We start from the raw sequence: 19,591 nt of genomic DNA, 5'->3' as shown, positions 1-19,591 counted from the left end.
GACATTACCATGCTGTTGTCTGCCTTCCAACTCTTAAATGCTGGATCCTCGGTCTTTGGAGATGTAGCCACGCCTGTGAGGTAGTCATCTTTACCACGTCCCGATATGAACATGAGCACGGATTGAGACCACTGTAGGAAGTTGTGGCCATTGAGTTTGTGACTCGTGATATGTTGGGAGAAGGATTCAGATTGAGACTGAGTGGGCGTGGTGGTGTTCATGGTGATTGATTTTCTCTGCTCTGATACCATGTTGAAGTTGAGAGAGATAGTCGAATCTGGAGAGAAGATGAAGAAAGAGAGAATCGGAGAAGAGAGAGAGTGTTCCGAGACTTTGAATATTTCTTATTATGATTATGAAATTGTATCACCTATTTATACATATGGTGGATACACGAGAGTGTAATAAATACATGTAATAATTCTATCTAGGAAATAGAAAGGAATAAATGTTTACACAGAAAAATAAGACATAGAAAATAGATGACAAATAAATGCAACACATTTTCCCATGTGATATGAGTTCCAAGGAGTGAGGACTTCCAAAGCACGCTTGTCAGGAGGAAGGGCGAACTGACGAGCTGACGAAGTGACACGGGAGGCGAGCTGGCGAGCTTGTGATCTGGCGGACTGGCGAACTGGCGAGCTGGCGAGCTGGCGAACTGGCGAGCTGGATTTCAACAAATAATATTATTATGGAGAAAAAAAAACCTTTACCAGACAAATAAAAAAAAACAAACAAACAAACACCAAGTCCTTGGCCAATACCTTCTGCAATATGGAAAAGCAAAACATAGCCTTCAAATGAGCAAAGCAAACTACCCAAAAGTTCGGTGATTACTACGACAAAATTCTAATTGAAGCAAACCTCAGAGCTCTAGTGCCTCCATCGAGTACACCATCTTCTTCCTCTTCTTCTTCCCAGCGATCGTCGTCTTCTTTGGTGATTTCTCTCTTGTTTGAGAGAGAGAGAGAGATAGAGAGAAAGAGAGAGAGAGAGAGAGAGAGAGAGAGAGAGAGAGAGAGAGAGAGGAAGAGAGATAAAGAAAGAGAGTAAGAGATAAAGAAATAAGGAGAAGGTATTAAAATAAAAAGGGAAAAAATGGTATTAAAGTCTCTAAGTTAAAGACAGTCAAGCTCGGTAAATTTTTTTTATTTTTATACGAAAAACTCAATTTAAAAAAAGAGAAGAGTCCTAGTGTTGGCAATTTCTCTCTATATTTTTGAAATATTTATCTCTCTCCAATAGACACCTGACCATAAAATCATCTTTAGTTGACCGAGAATTCCAAGTAACTATTGACTAAGAAAACTGATTTGTAGTCACTTAATCCACTTGTACGGTCACACAAATCTTAGACATGTTTTTTTAGTTCATTTGTAGATTTTTTTTTGTAGTTGCTCATGCACGTCTTCCAAGACCAAGAGGAGAGGGGAATTCAAAATTCCTAACACTTTTACAAAGTTCAAAAAGGATTGAAATCTCGCGCGAGATGAGGGTATCTCGCGCGAGATCTCGTTTCTCACAGTGGCGCGAGAGAGAGATTAATATATCTCGCAAAATATGTTAAATTTCGCAATTCTCGCGTTTTCCGCGCGAGTTGATCAAAATCTCGCGACAAGAAATAAAAAAACGTAAATAATCACGTTAAAAAAAGTTTAAACTGTATTTGGGCCGTCCATTTCAACGGGCCTATCTACAATTTGAAGGTTTAACATTAGGTAAAGTTCTCTTCTTTATTTATAATGCCCAAAACTAAGATAACTCAGTTTACACAAACGACGTGGGACTTTTTTTTTTCTCCACAAACCTGCATACATGTGTGAGATAAAAGTTTCATCATTGGATAATGATGTGATGTCAAAAAAATAATGTGTATTCTCTATTTCTCTTCAGCGTGGTAGTGTTATTGCTTTTATATTATCTCACAATTTTTTATTCCAATTCCACTGTGACTCACATCATCATGTACATTTCTCTACAGCCAAACTCAAACCATATACGAAATTTTATAGCTGTACACAAATATTAATGTGTAAACTGTAAACAAAACAAACATACATATATCTAATATGAAATATATTATTAACTTTATTATTGGATCTTAATATTAATTTTATATATACTAATTTGTAATACCTTTTAAAACAATTATTAAGTTTTAGTATATATATGAACTATGCTTATGAATGATAATTATATATATATATATATATATATATATATATATATATATATATATATTAATTTGTAATACCTTTTAAAACAATTATTAAGTTTTAGTATATATATGAATTATGCTTGTGAATGAAAACTCTTTGCGAAACTTTTTTGTTTAAATTTATGTACATATGAAAATTAAAAAATATTTTTTCAAATTGTATTTTTTGTTTAAATACCCCGCGGAATACCCTTTTTTTGCGATATATCCCGCGGAATGCGGTTTACCACACGGTACGAGATACCCCGAACGTTCATCAAATACCGCGGAATACCATGGTACGAGACGAGATACCCTCAAAATTAGAAGTGCGGTACGACCGCGAGATGCGAGATTTCAATCCATACGCTACACGAGATTGGTATTGCTTTGCATATTTTATGCATCATTCCTTAGGTTTCATCAACCAGTGTTGCAAAACACAAAGAGGGTTCTTCAATTATTCAAAGTTCGTATGTCTAAATAGATCAACTTCGAGTATCATTGAACCAAAATAAAAATCGAAGTGAAGAAAATCAAGTAGAAGATAAAAAGAAGAAGCTGTTGAGCGAGAAGAGAGTTTCATTTCCCATCATTCCACCTTGGTAATGCGGAAACTTGGCTGGTGGGTATTGATAGGTCCCCGTGAGAGTAACTCATATTCAAAGGAACGGGATGAATGACCCAGGACCTTCACCAGCAACGTAAAGAGATGTTGGGAACAAAGGAGCAAAGATGGTCTATTTTGCAGCAGTGAAAATTGGGGACAGTGTAAATACCATTTATATCGGCTTTATATTTTGGACAGTGTTCATGCATTTTGGTTGCATGAACTGTGACTTATCATTAGTCACGTTCTGATTGAGAACTAAGCTTTTAATGGATGGTGAGGTCGCCAGAATCATTTTGTAAGCTTTTACCATTTTTCGTATTTTGAGTAGTGCAAATGGTCCCTTAAAACCCAGTCTCGTGTTTGCCTTTTGTGCACAGTTATTTCTGGATTTCAGTACCACATTATAAATACAATATTACCGGTTCTTATTCCTAGATGTGCCCAGTACAAGTTGATTGTTCTTTAAGAAATTATTTAGATCCTATCGTGATGCTATGTACAAATAAATTTATATTTACAAGTCGTTGAAGATTACACATCACGTATGTCACGAGTCCAATGGGCAACGAGTCACAAGAACACCATGATCCCAGTTCTCTGCATAGCTGCAGATTAAAAAAAAGAAAAAAAAGAAAAAAAAAAGAGACAATTTTTTATCAGTCAGACGTGATTAGCATAAAAATCCAACAATCCATGACATTCGATGCTGCATGAAGCTGTACCTATAATGCCTTGGTAAATAACGACTACATTAACAAAATTCTCTTGATTGTTATTCATTAAAAGAATGGCACGGCTAACATTCTGGATTTTGTTCCTTATTTTCCCAAGATCTTTTTAGCCATCATCATATAAACAAAAACAAAAATTTCTTCGCCCTTATAGGGGAAAGAAAAAGAATGAGGAAATGCGTGAGAGAAAATGTATTTAAAAGGTGAAGATTTCTCGAGGAAAATTGCATAAAAGGTGGAGGAACTGGTAAAGAATGAATCATGATAATAGTTCCACTTCAAAAAACAAAAACAAAAAAACTATTTACGAATTTCCCAATACATGTTTGTGAAATTGTATCTCAGAGGTGCAGAGGCAATACATGGTTTCTTTGAGCCGTAGAGGACAAGTTTTTATTTTTGTTGTGGAAACGAGAGAGAGACTTTCTCTCCTTTAATCCCTTTAATTGTTTTTAAGAAACAGGGACATTTTATATTGATATTTTCTTGAGAAGTTTAAGGTTTTAGGTTACAGTGTCTAATCCCTGGGAATGTCAATATCACAGGTTGAAAGAAGACGTTCCTGGGGATAAAAACCAAAAACCCCGATCTAAAAGGAAGATTACAATGCACTGGGCCAGTCACAAAGCGAAAAGGATGAAGGAAAATCCTTAAATTCTTCTGATAACCATAAGGATCTGAAGTAGTGTACAGATTCCGAAAGGTCTTCTACGTAAGTGTTGTGGTCTTTGAAGTTTTGCATGTTCCACATGCACCAGATTGTAGCTAGGCGCTTGTTTTTGCAGCCGAATGCCATTTGAGTTCCTTCTAGAAAGGAAGTGAAAGTGGAAAATTTCCTGAGAGAGAGAGAGAGAGAGAGGCAAATCAATCAATTAAAAGCAAAGCCGATAAGAAGCTTCCTTTTGAGGGAGAGCCAGGCTGTAGAGTTGAAGGAGCAGCTGAAGAATACTGATGCGGATTTCTTATTTGGATTTCTACAAAGACCCTTGGGAGGAACATACAGTCTCTGATAGTGTTCCTTTGAGTTTATCTAAAAGGAGTTTGGCACTTATCTTGGGGAGAGAAGAGATCGAACTTATAGGCCGGAAGTCAGAGACCTTTCTGGAACTGATCTTCTTTGTAATGAGACATAAGTGGGTTTCGTTTACGATCTTATTGATTATTCCGTCGTTCAAAAATTCCTGATAAGACATAGAGAAGGTCAAGTTTGATGACGTCCCAAAATTCTTGAAAGAAAGCGGAGGAACTGTCGGGGCCACAGGGAATTTGTCACGCGCACAGCCGAAGACTGCAGCACTGAATTCTAACCAGTCGAACGGCCGACAGATGGTTTCAGCGCTTTCGAGAGTAATGGGACTCCAGTCAAGACCAGTCCAGTCCCTGAGGTTGCCGTGATTGTATTTGTAAATCTAGGAGAAGACTCTGTTTATCTCCTTAACGATTTTAGATTCACTAACCCTTAAATCACCGGTCCTCTACTCCAGTTTCCAAGTCAAGATTTTTGCTTCCGGGAAGTCAAGAGGATGTGGAAAAGTTTGGAATCTGCACCACCCTCCTTGGCTCATTTAATTAACGTTAGGACCCGGGTTATTAGGGGTATTAGAGTAATTAGTAGATATGTGGGAGTTAGTAGGAAATATCTAGAAATAAGGTTAGTCTACAAATAAGAACTGGTAGAGAAAGGTATCAAAGAAGAATCTGAAAACTGTTTAGTCTTTTGTAAGGAATAGAATTCTAATTTGAAGAGCACGGACCTCTCGACTGTTGGATATCTCATTGTAGTTCTTTCATTCATATTCGAACAATACAAGAAATATCTCGGGGCGCATCAAGTTGGTATCAGAGCAGTTATGAGCCTGCAGATGTGGAATCGGATTCCGACCTTCAGCGGTCATAATCCGGCAGCGTGGATCTCGTCGGTGGAGAATTTCTTCACTTTCTACAGTTACTCAGATTATGAGAAGTTGCAGATGCATATGAGTCCATGATTTGAGAGGCGAGGGGCTGGTTCCAGTGGGAGGATAGTCACCAGCCATTCCGAACTTGGAAGGAAATGAAGAACTGCTTGCTTGACTACTTTTAGCCGCCGGATGAAGAATTAGCTCACTGGCAGCCTCTTTCGGAAGCTGAGCGGGACGAGATTAAGGAGAAATAATTCGGATCGGCTCATAAGGCGCTCGGATCGGTCAGGACGGAGATGGACATGGGCAGGTTCGCAACGAGATTTAAAGAGAGTCAGCGTGAATCGTCCATTCGATTCAAACATATTCAGCGTGAATCGACTGATCGATTCGATCAGATCACGTGAATGAGGGAACAACCGTTCCGAGCTGCACAGATCGCCAATCGACTCAGGCCGGAGAGTGCGTTCGCAGCGACGGAGGAAGGCAGAGACGCGACGACTCGCGCGACCATGTCGATTGCAACATTTGGCGACATTCTTATTTTGACACCCTCTTTTTTTTCGGACAGAGCCCATTCTTGTATTTTAACTTTCAGCGACTGCGTTTTTCCACAAAACCAAAGTCATTCCAGCTGGGGCTAGAAAAGTCTGCCCAAGAGTCAGACACCAACTTCATAAATTCTTTGTTTTCAAGACAACAGTTATCCAATCGGAATGGGACTGCGGGAATAGTGTGGAGGGTGATGGTCTTAAACGTCCGGATTTGGTTTTTCCTGTCTACAAAAGGTAATGAGCTCCCTCCAGCTCTCTGTGAAAAGGAAGTGGTCTAATCTGTAGTGAGGTTGATCTTGGAAGTTTGACCAAGTGTGAGTTCCATTCACAAGTGGTGGATCAAGAAGTTCAAATTCTGAAACTACCTCGTTAAAATTCCTCATATTTCGGAAATTTCTAGACCAGCTGTTTCTTTCTTCAGCAAATCTGGTCATGTTGAAATCACCGCCAATGCACCATCTATTTCCGCAGATCGCACAGAGCTGGGCCTCCCAAAAAGCTACGCAAGCACTCAATTCGCACTCGTGAACGCATGTGTACAACCAAGGCTGAACACTGTCATCTATAAGGATTCATACAGAGGCTTCACCGACCTTCGATTCCGATTCCAACCATTCTGAATTGCTATTAGATTCCCATCCCATTGAGAATCCAGGGACTAATTTTACACGATTGCTACTTGTCTCTTGTTGATGAGGATGAAGGAGTGTTTTCTGAAAAAAGTGTGCAAGAGATCGATGTTTTTTACTGAGAACCATAAGCTTTGCATATTCTTTTTATAACTGTGGTGTCCGTGTTGGACCCGACTACAATCGACGAGGACCAAGTTTGTGTGTATGTTCCTTACTTTCTCCTCAATTTTTCCTCCTACACAGCCTAGAATTTTTATTTTCCCTTTTGTATTCCCTCATATTTTCATTTTCCCTTGTATTTTCACTTTCTCTCCTATTTTCCAGGTTTCAAACGGAGCCTTAAGGACGCAGCTCAGAGCTCGGAAGAGATGGCCCCCTCCAGACCGCCCGATGCCTTCTGGTACAAGGCATTTCCTATCGCCCTGCTATCTAAAGAATTCTTACGAATTTACATTTTTGAGATTTTCCATGACGTCAAACAGGAGTGTTACTCCGTTTCCTAGTAGTTTCCTCCTAAATGTGGCCGCGTTTTCTGTCTTTAAGACCTCCACTGAGATGTCGCAAATCCATGCTCCAGAACCTCTTTGCAGAAACATACTCAAAATTATGTCCCTTCTCCTTTCTTCCACTCGGACAATCTTACCATCTCTCTCAAGAGAGGTTTGAATTTTTTTATATTCTAAGAAGAAGAAAAAACTGAACTGATTCACGTTGATCTTAGCCGTGAAGAAGTTTAATCAAGACAAAAATCAGTTTAGAAAAATAAGGGAAAAGGGAGAGAGGAGAGACCTTGGTTATATAAGTACTTTCTTTAAACTATTTTCCCCCCACCTTTTAGTTTAGTTCCAAGCATAGTTCGGATATTATTCTCTGCTGAAAAATGTCTCTTACAAAAAATCAGTATGAAAATTATGGTGCATCTAACTCGACCAAGCAAGGGCACACATGAGTGGTAAGACATATAATCTTATTAACTTATTAATGAATGACAAAGAAAACAAACCTTTTTCCATCAACGTCTATACAAATGAACTTCCCATGCCGCCATCCATCTTGGAAATGGCCGAAAAAGACATTGCCGGACTTGGAATAGAAACGGCCTTCACCATTGGCCTTACCCTTCCAGAAGTTTGCAAACCATCGATCCCCCGTGTGAAAATAAAACCAACCCTACATATAGATAATACAGCAATTATCAAAGAAATTCTTCTTCCTGACACCCAGAAGAAAAAAGAAAGAAAAGAAAGTCTGAGATGGCAATACCATTCTTCCCAGATGACAAATACTGTTTTTTTTTTTTTTAAACACTAATTCCTTTGTATTAACAGAGGCCAAATCACGTAATTACAAAAATGGGGAACTGGGGTACAATCACAATAGAAACTCCCACAGACCAGGAGAAGAAAAAACACAAATTCAATGGCAATGATGTTGCTATAAATACAGCTACAAATTCAATGGAAGAGACAAACCTTTCCGTGCATCACATCATCTCTCCACGAACCCTGGAACACATCTCCATTGCTGAAGTATAATGTACCTGAACCTGATCTCTTTCCATATCGCCAAATCCCATCATATATGCTTCCATCTCCAAAGACCAGACGGCCCTGAACAAATTCAATTAATTACCTTTCTTCAGAAATTAAAAACATCCCTGAACCTAGTCACTGAAGATCAAGGGTGACAAGTACCTTTCCTTCAGGAAGACCTCCTTGGCATCGTCCTTTGAAAATTCCTCCTCGGTATTTCATTTCCACAGAAGGATTCCACTTTTTTGGCGTCTCTCTCTCTGCTTCCTGAATTTAAACAACAATTAGAAGTTCTTCCTGAATTAGAGAGATTATCTCAAAATTCAGATGATAACAAACTTTATACACTCTTGAATTCCCCTTTCCAAGAGTGGCAGTGAGTAAAAATATAAATTGGTACACAAAAATCAATGAAATTAATATCACTGCAGAAACACCTAGGGGGAAGGTTAAGATACCATAAATGCCAAGAGCTAGAGAAAAAGCATCAGCATATGTGAAGTGGAGTTCACAGGGTGTGTGTGAATATAGAAATAGACTTGCACATAGCAGAAAATAGTGGAAATGTGCAACACAAGAGCAGAGAGATTCAAGACATTAGCACAAACAGACAACTTTAGAATATGAAGACTAATCGCAAAGAGAAAATTACCAACATAGAAGCTGCACGAGCAGAAAGAATTCCTGGCGTTTTAGGAGGATCTATAGCATTCGGTTTTAACATCGCTGAGGCTGTATTATAAAAATCCTTCACAGCTTCAATTCCTGTATCTGTTAACTCATTCAACGAACGTGTGTTCATATTGACATTTGGTTTTGATTTTATAACAGCCTCACTACTCAGTGGTGGAGATGATGTATTGAATCTATCTTTAGATTCTTCTGAAGGTCGCACGCCAACTGGAAGGCGAAAGATGCTCAATTTATCAAGTGTCGGAGTAGCTCCAGCTTCGGTGGCCCTTTCTTTGGCCCATTCCCGTGCAATCTGATACCCCGTCCCGGAGTTCCGACCAATGAGTTCCTCTCTTTGAAAAGCAGAATGTTCTGACAATACATGTTAATAATTAGTCAGATGCATGAATTTATGCAGCCTCTATAAATTGTGAATCTGGAAGAAACTCTGGTAGTACCTTCAGCTGTAAGATTGTTGAAATCAGAAGGTTCTATAACAGCCTCAAAGATTTCACTGTCAGAACTCCGTGATAAAAGTAAAATCAGCTTTCTGTAGTCCGCAGGACACTAATCTATGTTAAAACTGAGAAATTGTCACTACCTTGAAGTCTGGGAATCATTGAAGATGTTGCTCTTTACTGTCTGACGTTTTTCATTGTACTTTTCCTCAGAAATGGCATCAATATCACTTATACTAATAATCTCATCTGGCAATTCTTCCCCAGAAGTACGCTCACTCTTGATTCCACTGCTTCCCTGAGTTTTGCTTGATGAATTTCCTCCCCACAAAAGCCCGAGAATGAATGGAAAACGCTGGGCCAATCTTGTCAATAAGCCACTTTTCTGAGAAGCTTCTCGTTCAGTAAAACGGGTACTTCAGAAGACAAATTCGGAATGGAAAAAAAAAAAAAAAAAAAAAACCCTTATTAGAATCCAAAATACAGCCAGAAGGTTACAAACAAAACAAATCCTTGAAAGACCACTGCCTATGGACTATAAGCGATTAAAGTGGACAAAAGTCAGAAAAGAAAGCAACACAAATAAAAGAATCGTGGGAGCAGGAATACAATGAATAAAACTACTGCGGGCCCAAGGAGAAAAACAAAGGAGAAAGTTAAAATGAATCTCTAATGAAAATCCTAAATTCTAACGACAGTTGTTACGAACTTACAAAACAAAGAGAATACTAAGTATTGTAGACAAGGGGCGCTTAAGACCCAGTATGTACTGGCAAAGTCAAATACATAGACAGTGAACTGAGACCTTCTCCTAAGTAAGAGTCTTACCCAACAGCGAGAATTGTTGTCACGAGCAGGTTGGGCTCCAAATTCGGTTCCTGGACTCTAGAAACTATGATTTCCTTTGTGTATTCTGCTGTTTGACGAAAAGTTCGCAAAAAAGCATCTACATCGCTTTCATTGATGGCATCTGAACTAGCCAGAACGCATATAATCATGCCATCCAAGTCCTAAGCACAAATAAAAAGGTTAAAATTAATTAAAGCACTCGTTTCTACAACATTATTAATGCAGACAGCAGAGGGAACTACCATAAGATTAAATGGAACATAAAACTTATCACAAAAATTATAATAGCAAAGTGGACTATGAGATTGAGAGAGATAAATCATAGTGAGTACAGCCACTGGCTGACAAAATAAAGTCTAAAGCTTGTGTTACAAGTTCGAGTCAATGTATCTTTTAAAAACTTTCCAAGATGTTGAATCTGTTGTACTTTAGAGCTAAAAAGCATGAAAAACATTGAAGCAAATAATTAAGCCATCAAAGTCAACGCATATGTTTGTAATAACAGGATTCCATATATTCCCATATTCTGAAGTTTAAAGGTTATCTTTGTAATGTGTACTTCAATGTATTGATTTTGTATTTTTGCTACATAATGTAAAGAACGAAATATTTTTTTTTAAAAGAAACTTGGCCTTTATAAATAAAGCGGCTCAGCCAAATAGATTACAGCATATAAAGAACGAAATATTCAAATACAAAAAGATATATCAATGCAATATCTGGTACAAGTAAAAAAACATAGGAAAGTAACCTTAATTACATTTAGAGCAAGTAGGTTTTACCTTGACACCCATACTGAGGAACGGACAATCGTAAATAGCCTGCGATATAGAACTTTTAATGTTGTAACCAGAACCAAATCCAAGTTTTGCTTCTTTATATCTTTCTAGAATCTGCATATGACCGTAGTTGCATTAGCCTTCTAAAGTACCAGGAGCATTATGGGTTAATTTAAATATCTATAAGAAAAAAGAATTTGAGGAAGCATGGACATTGACATGAGATGCCTAGTCTATAACTAACTAATTGTGAAAAAAGAAATTAATAAAATTTAGCCATTGGATAATATCTTCCCAGATTCTGCTTATAATGAAACAAGACCTATTAGACTCCCAAGGACAGATTTAGTGATTCTGTAATGTAATAACTTTTTAAGTATATACATACGTCATTGGAGGGTCTCATTAGGGTTTCATGAGAAGACTTGTCAAAGTTATTAGTATTCTAGTAGTAGTTTATCTGTAAGAGATTGATTTCACATCTCGAACTGTGAATCAATACCAATATTAGTATTATTAATTTACTCCCGAGTCCTATCAGATAATAGTTGCAGTATACTTAAATAGCACAAGGTATATAACATTATTACGTAGCAGAATGGAAATCGGTGGAAAATGAGAAAATGAATAATGAAGCAAATACATGTGACTAATTATCTACCAATTATTACGACTTAAATTTTGAATTCATATCATCATTTCTCCACGAAAATTGAGCCACTATATCATCAAATAATAACAACTACCCCATGGAAAAGGGTGGTTATGGAGACTTACTCTGAGGACTTCTGAAACTTCAATGTATTTTACAGTGTTGCACGGTGACACAATAATTGTGCGGTTCAAATCCTAAAATTTCACAGAAATAATTAGATCATCCAGGGCGTCATGAACCGGAAACGAATAAGGTCCAAACCGGAAGTAACTCACAGATTTAAGAGCTGCTACAGCAGCAGTGGCTAGTAGTACAGCATTATTGGCTGTCTTTACTGCCTCATCTAGAGTAACCATGTCCTTTTTCAGAAGCTTTTCAGTGTCAAGATCTGCATGTAGAAAAAAGAAAATAAAAAAATCTTGGCATGAATGACTAGATCGGATACATTTACAGGAAATAATTAAATAAATTAAAAAAAAAACTTTCGCTGGAAATGACTATGAGATATAGTAGTGGTTTGTAATGGACAGGAAAAAAAAAATGAATTACCAAGCAGAGGAGGAAATGACATATATGATCATATAAACATCTTTAATTGGATATAAAATCTGTTATTACACAGTGGGGTATGAACCAGAAAACATTATTTTCCTTTTCATTCTCTGTCAAGTGAATATTAAACAGTGAGCATAATTCAATTTTGCAATTGTCACCAATGTTTAAAACAAGTACGATTCTCTCAGATAGCAGAATCATGTGCCCTTCGGTGACAAATGTCAACAGAGTCAGCTAGAGTACTTGCGTCGGAATTAATGGACATTTCAATTAAAGGGTATCATAAGCTATATAAATTTCTTTTCTTCGTCAAGGTAAAATAAAAATGCAAAATTTCAATGAAACATAACACTTACCAATTATTAAGTTAGTACGCTCATGAAGTTTTTCCATAAGTTCTATAACCTGCGTGCCAAATTAGAAAAGATTACTGTCAGATACGTTTTTATCTACCAACATTGAGATCCTATAATTTCATCGGTTTTATACTCCAAAAAATGAATTACACATCATAACCAAAAAGAAGATTTCCTAAACTTCGAAGTTAAATGACTACGATAATTGCAACCACCTCATCCTGTCTCTTTTGTCCTTCAAAGATGAATGGCTTCAAGATTATAGCAACGGTAAATCCATTGGCAGATCTTACAGTTTCTAGAATGTCAATGGCTGATTTATGGTCCATGCCGTAACCTGCACTTGCTACCTACATGGAAATTAGGTTGGGCTTAGAATGCTAAATGATTCTAGCACATGACTAGAAAAACATCTAAGCAACTAAGCATTGCATTAGTCCGTTTCCTCTGTGATTTCCTCTGATAGCATAGTTATTAGTTGATCAAAAGGATAGCAACTGACTTTTCCTTTTTCACATGAGAACCGGATATAAGCAAAAGAACAATATAACAGGTGAGTAGCATTATTATACTCATGAAGATACAATTAATGTTGAGACATTTTTATAAGTAAGATCCTGTTTTGATGGCAAAAGTCCCAAAAAAAAGGTCCAAGTCTTCGGTTGGAGGCTTGCTCTCCTAAAGGTCAACACTGCAGACCTTGTTCAGCGGTGCAATCCTCATTGGACCCTCCTCCCTAACTGTTGTCCGCTTCGCAGCGGAAGACATCCAACACCTTTTTTTTGGATTGTCAATGTTCTTCTCGTCTTTGGGATTAGGCCTTCACCAAGTTCTCGATCGCAATGATTGTCCTTCCACTGTTAATGACCTGTTATCATCGCCTGTTGCTTTCTGTCGAAGTCCGAAGTGGGTTTACGAGTTCAAGATAGCGAAATTGGCTACGGTATGGTGTTTCTGGGGGAACCAGAGCAAGATTTTCTTTGAGGATGAGAAATGGGATCTCAGCGCGGTTTGAGAAAGCCTTGATTTGTATAGCTCTTTGGTTGCATGTATATTGTAAAAAAAAAAAAAAAAAAAAGAACAGTGTTATCTCATTTTTTGTTTTTTCAAGGGACTGGGACACTGCTTTGTATTGTGTGTAGGGTCTCCTATTCAGTGGGCTGGCATGCGGTCGATTTCTGGGTTTTCCTCGCTCTTTCCCGGTTTTGTATTTCTTTTTTTTATTGCTTCTGCCAGTTTCTAATAAAAAGTCCATGATTCCTCTTAAAAGAAAAACTAATATTGAGGCAAAAAGATATGGATAAGAAATGTACAAACAAGGATAATAGTCTTTGACGGCGATGCTAAAGATGGCAGAGCTTCAAAAGTTATTGGATTTGGATCTGCAACAACAAAGTAAAGTGTAACTATATTTGGCCTGAGAACAAAGTGGTTATTAACTAAGAAAAGAAGACAAATTTGTATAAATTTTTTTCTCTCTCGGAAATCACTCAATGGTTTTTCCTTCTTACCGCTGAAACCAATGCGCGAGGGAACAAATTTGAGGATTGGGTTGCTCAGGATTATGAAAACCACTTTTTTTTTTTTAGTATATTTTTTAGTTCCAAAACAATGCGTCTGACTGCGCTACCCGGCATAATTTCTTATCATTAGTCTATACAACAAAAGTGGATATGTTATTGGAAATACAAAGGCAAACGAAAATGCGAACCTTTTCCAAGGATTCTTTGTTGCAATAGCACATTCATTGAGTCCTTAGAAACAATACTCCTGCAAAAACACAAACCCCAAAAATGAAAAGAAAGAAAAAATAAAGCTAAGCTCAAACATTTATATATCAGGCCATGAATACAATAGGAAGAGTGATAAATTCAATTGCTAACCAAAATCGTAGCGAGAGGGACTGAAATGGCGAGTCGAGGCAGAAGGTGAGAACCGCGTCCTTGCGACTCCCGATGCCAATCACCTCGACAGCCTTCGAGTCAGTCCAGAACTCGCCGGAGCTCTCCGCCGTCTCCGTCTGGCCGCATCCGCTCGGCGTAGGGCTCCTAACGGCGGTCCGGAACCGGCGACGGTGGACGGAGCCAGTGCGGAAGCGGAGGTCAATTAATCGCCGGTGGAGGAGGAGGACGGAGGCGCTCGGCGGCGAGGAAGAGAGTGAGGGTAAAAACCTAGACGAAGGACAGAAGCTGGAGAAAACTTGAAGTTCCATGGGAGATTGGTTACAGCGAGAGACAACTGGAGCGTGTGTTACACTTACACGCTCGTCATCCACAACTGAATTTTAATTTCGTAATCTATGTTTTGTACGAAACTTTTTTTTACAAAAACAGTATGAAACGAGTGAAGATATTTTTGTAAGAGAAAAATGTCGTTCACGCTCGTTGCATATATATAAACTAACGAAAGGTTTCATAACTCTCTAAATTACCAATTCTTAATCGGAATAATAAGTATGGATTTTTCTGTTAATTGGTTCCAAACAGACGTCAACAAATTAGAATTGATTTGGTGTTTTAGTGGATAGGATTTTAATTGTTATTGAATTGTTGTGTATAATTGTGTTTACTCTCACGTGTGACTAATGACTCCTAAAGAGAGGTCGAAAGCGAATGGTCAAAAGAGATCCCCTCAAAACCTCAAAGTTTTATAGGGAGAGGCAAGCGCCGGACGAGGAATCAGAAGAGGACGTCACATATGACCGAAAGATTTTTGTTAGCTTTTTTTTTTTTTTTTTTTTTTTTGAAACCTCTACGCCCCCCTAAGGTGCGACGCTATTAGAGTGTGTGGGTTGTATTAGTATTAGCTTACGTGTACTAGCTTGCTTACGTGTATTGTATAATAGCCTGTAGTCTGAAAATATCTGTAACAAAATTAGTTACGCTTACACTGTTACATTGATGAGCTATATATGCTCAGCGTGTTGCATACGCAAACTAAGCTTGAATAAACATTTTCTCAGATCTCCAGATATTCTCTTTCTCTCTCTAGAAATCTTTTATGGTATCAGAGCGTTGAATCCGGCTTCGGAATTCGATCCTCATTCTTTCCGCCATGGGAGATCGTTCAAGCTCAACTTTGGGAGGTCACAGCAATCCGGCTCATCAGCCGAATAATCCATGGCCGTCATTGAATCCTCAATTCAATCAAGCTCAAGCTCAACCACCGGTGACGAAATTCGCACCGATCACCTTCACAAATCCAATTCCATCGAAGCTCGATCAGAACAATTTTCTGATTTGGCAAAAACAAGTCTCCACCACCATTAAAGGTCATCGTCTCCAAACCTACCTCTCGGAATTGTCACCTCGACCTGCTGAATTTGCGTCAGAGGCTGATGAAAGGAATGGAATCCAAAGCACAACTTTCTTGGACTGGGAGCAACAAGATCAACTCATCCTGTCATGGCTCCTTTCCTCAATGACAGAAGGCCTTTTGTCCAGGTTCATCAATTGTGAAAATTCTTCTCAAGTTTGGTCTCAATTACAAGTATACTTTGCCACTCAAGTTCGTGCCAAACAAGCGCAATACAAAACCATGCTCGAAAATACCAAAAAGAACTCGTTGTCCATGACTGAGTTTCTACTGAAAATCAGAAACTGCGTAGATCTACTGAATATGGTAGGCACTAAGATCACCTCAAAAGAGCACATCACAGCTGTGTTTGATGGATTGCCAATTGAGTATGAGACGTTCATGGTTGCTGTGAACTCAAGACTTGATCCATACACTGTGGATGAGATTGAGTCGCTTCTACTCGCTCAAGAGGCACACATTCAGCGGCGCAACAGAAACAATGATCTTGCTCTGGATCAACTCTCACTTGACAGTCCTATGGCCAATCTTGCCTACTCAGGATTACAAGGCTACAACAACAGAAGAAGAGGCTCACATCAGTCAAACTACAACAACAACAATCAGCAAGCCCAGCGGTTCAATAACAACAACAGCTACAACAGGAATTTCAACCAACAATCTCGAGGTCAAGGGAGAGGGAACTTCAAAAGTCAAGGCAGCAAGATGCAATGTCAACTATGTGGAAGGATTGGTCACACTGTGATGCAATGCTTCTACAGGTTTGATCATAGCTTCACAGGACCAGGTCAATTGCAGCATCAAGGCAACAGAGCTCAGGGAAACCTTGCAGCAATCTCCTCACCAACAGGTCTTGAAGCTGATGTGCAAAGTGATGAGCAGATGTATGCAATGATGGCTGCACCGGATGATGGAGAAGGAGCTTGGTTCAACAGCAACACTGGATCAGAATGGTATCCAGACTCTGGTGCAACCAACCATCTCACTGCTGACTCAAGAAACTTCAACAACAAGTCAGAGTTCTTTGGCCAAGAACAAGTTCACATGGGAGATGGTAAGGGTTTATGTATTTCTCATATTGGAAACTCTAGTTTTAACTCACCCTATGTTGCATCTAAGACTCTAACCCTCAACAAGCTTCTCCATGTCCCTAAAATCACAAAGAACCTGCTGTCTGTGTCTCAGTTTGCAAAGGATAATAATGTTTTCTTTGAATTTCATCCATCCTTTTGTGTTGTCAAGGATCTCAACAACAGAGCTACCTTAATGAAGGGGATTGTTAAGGCTGGCCTGTACATGTTTGACCCGTCTCAAATGCCTCTATCTACACCAGCCAGTGGACCACAAACAGCCTCACCTATTGTTCAGTCCAAACCTCTACAGCAAAGTGTCTCCTGTCTTCTAGCTTCTACTAATTGTACTCAAGAATCTGACTCCAAAAACTACTTGATTTGGCACAACAAACTAGGGCATCCCTCTGAACTGATTGTAAAGAAAGTGCTTCAGTCTTGTAATCTCAAAACAGTCAATAAAGATTCTCATTTTGTGTGTTCAGCTTGTTGTCGTGGTAAAATGCATAAAACACCCTTTCCTAGTTCTCTCACTACACATTCTAAACCTCTTGAGATGGTATACTCAGATATTTGGGGTCCATCTCCAGTCATGTCCAGTAGCGGTTATAGGTACTATATTCACTTTATTGACAGTTTCTCTAAGTACACATGGATATACATGATCAAAACCAAATCAGAGGCTCTAAACACTTTCATTCTATTCAAAACACAAGCTGAACTACAACTTGGTCACAAAATCAAAACTGTCCAAACAGACTGGGGAGGAGAGTATAGAACCTACACTAAATACCTTGACTCCCAAGGAATTCATCATCAACACCCCTGCCCTCACATTCATGAGCAAAATGGAAGTTCTGAGAGAAAACATAGACACATAGTTGACTGTGGACTAACTCTTCTTGCTCAGTCCTCTATGCCTCTCAAATTCTGGGATGAGGCCTTTAGAACTGCTGTATACCTGATAAATAGATTACCATCTGTAGTTCTAAACTTTCAAACCCCTCTGTTCACTCTCTACAAGAAACAACCAGATTACTCTACACTGAAAACCTTTGGATGTCTATGCTTTCCCTATCTCAGACCCTATAACAACCATAAATTTGATTTCAGATCCTCACCCTGCACTTTTCTTGGATACAGCTTAAAACACAAGGGGTTCAAATGTTTAAATGACAAGGGCAGGTTATTCATTGCAAGAGATGTAGTTTTTGATGAACTGTCTTTTCCCTTCTCAAAACTCAAGTCTTCCACCTCACATCCTACACCCACACCTACCTCATCTTTACCACTTCTAGTCCTGCCCCAAACTCATCAAAATCAAACACATACCTCACCTCAACCTAGTGCCTGTCAAACTCACCCATCTCACACTCACCAGTCTCAGAATTCCACTGAAAACACAAATCCTGTACTCCCTGCACATACACATCAGACCTCACCTGTGTCAACCCCACATCAGATCTCACATGTGCCAACCCTTGATGCAACATTAGGGTCTGATAGAGCTATTGAGTCCACTATGCAGGTACATGTGCCATCTCCATCTCCCACTGTGCAGGTCCAACCTCTTGATGCTCCTCCACAGCTGAATACTCATGGAATGCAAACAAGGTCCAAGAGTGGCATTCACAAGCCACGGGTCTTCATAGCATCAGTAGAGCCTTCCATAGTCACAGAAGCACTCTCAAATAATGACTGGCTTTCAGCTATGCGAGTGGAGTACAATGCCTTGATGAAAAATGGAACCTGGAGTCTGGTGCCTCTTCCACAGGACAGAAAACCAATTGGATGCAAGTGGGTGTTCAAAGTCAAAGAAAACTCAGATGGTACACTAAACAAAAACAAGGCAAGACTTGTTGCCAAGGGCTTCTCACAAGTAGCAGGCTTTGACTTTACTGAGACCTTCAGTCCTGTGGCAAAACATACTACAATCCGAGTAGTTCTTACAGTGGCACTGAGCAGAGGTTGGTCAATCAAGCAATTGGACATCAACAATGTGTTTCTAAATGGAGATCTCAAAGAGGAAGTTTACATGCTCCAACCAGAGGGCTTTGTTGATCCATCAAAGTCAAATATGGTCTGCCGTCTACACAAATCCCTCTATGGTCTGAAACAAGCCCCTAGAGCCTGGTATGACAAGCTGAGAACTGCTTTAACTGAGTTTGGCTTCACCTCTACCAGATGTGATCACTCCCTATTCACAAAGTTCACTTCTCAGTCAACAATATATGTCCTAGTCTATGTTGATGACATCTTGATCACTGGGAGTCACAGCAAAGAAGTACAACTCCTCATCACCAAACTGAATTCTCAGTTCTCTTTGAAAGATATGGGAGAGGTTGACTATTTTCTGGGAATCCAGGTCAAAAAGACTCCTTCAGGAGTACTACTTACACAGACCAAGTATGTTCAAGACCTACTCTGCAAGACTAAGATGCAATTTGCTCGGTCTATTGCAACACCACTCTCTACTGGAGTCAAGCTCACGACGTATGGTAGTGATCCAGTTGCAGATCCCTCCTTGTATCGGAGTGTGGTAGGTGCTCTCCAATATGCCACTATCACCAGACCTGAGCTTGCCTATTCTGTCAACCGTGTCTGCCAATTCATGCAAAACCCACTGGAAGTTCACTGGAAAGCAGTCAAGAGAATTTTGCGTTACTTGGCGGGTACTCCAGATTATGGTCTTCACATGAAGAGATGTTCTGAATCTGAG

General features: G+C 39.1%; 1 protein-coding gene across 2 annotated transcripts; it reads right to left on the bottom strand.

Moving 5' to 3' along the window:
* Positions 1-3,214: 3,214 nt before the first annotated feature.
* Positions 3,215-14,803, bottom strand: ARC3 (GTP binding protein). 2 transcript variants are annotated; one of them, XM_089609621.1, is made up of 16 exons: positions 14,371-14,803; positions 14,199-14,257; positions 13,805-13,869; positions 12,703-12,837; positions 12,488-12,536; positions 11,852-11,964; positions 11,699-11,770; positions 10,925-11,035; positions 10,122-10,303; positions 9,437-9,709; positions 9,294-9,358; positions 8,816-9,207; positions 8,326-8,430; positions 8,104-8,241; positions 7,635-7,801; positions 3,215-3,418 (listed from the first exon to the last, which is right to left on the bottom strand). In XM_089609621.1, exons 1-16 carry the CDS (start codon positions 14,697-14,699, stop codon positions 3,361-3,363), a joined length of 2,313 nt encoding a protein of 770 aa, XP_089465747.1. In that variant the 5' UTR covers positions 14,700-14,803; the 3' UTR covers positions 3,215-3,360. The 2 variants fall into 2 exon arrangements, with proteins under 2 accessions (XP_089465747.1, XP_089465748.1); XM_089609622.1 differs by having other exon boundaries at positions 9,294-9,349; positions 14,371-14,801.
* Between the last annotated feature and the right edge of the window lie 4,788 nt (positions 14,804-19,591).

The sequence above is a fragment of the Urtica dioica genome, chromosome 3 (genome assembly GCF_054948205.1).
Source record: "Urtica dioica subsp. dioica isolate 48M chromosome 3, U.dioica_male_clone48M_v1_H2, whole genome shotgun sequence".
NCBI lineage: Eukaryota > Viridiplantae > Streptophyta > Magnoliopsida > Rosales > Urticaceae > Urtica > Urtica dioica.
The sequence above is the reverse complement of the archived record's forward strand: the minus strand, read 5'-3'. Positions and strand labels throughout refer to the sequence as shown.

Excerpts from the sequence above, each read along its gene's own strand:
- ARC3 (XM_089609621.1), bottom strand. The coding sequence starts at position 14,699 with ATGGAACTTCAAGTTTTCTCCAGCTTCTGTCCTTCGTCTAGGTTTTTA. Across the intron at positions 11,771-11,851 it reads CTGTAGCAGCTCTTAAATCT|GATTTGAACCGCACAATTAT; the intron begins GTGAGTTACTTC and ends GTGAAATTTTAG. Across the intron at positions 3,419-7,634 it reads ATAGACGTTGATGGAAAAAG|CTATGCAGAGAACTGGGATC; the intron begins GTTTGTTTTCTT and ends TTTAATCTGCAG.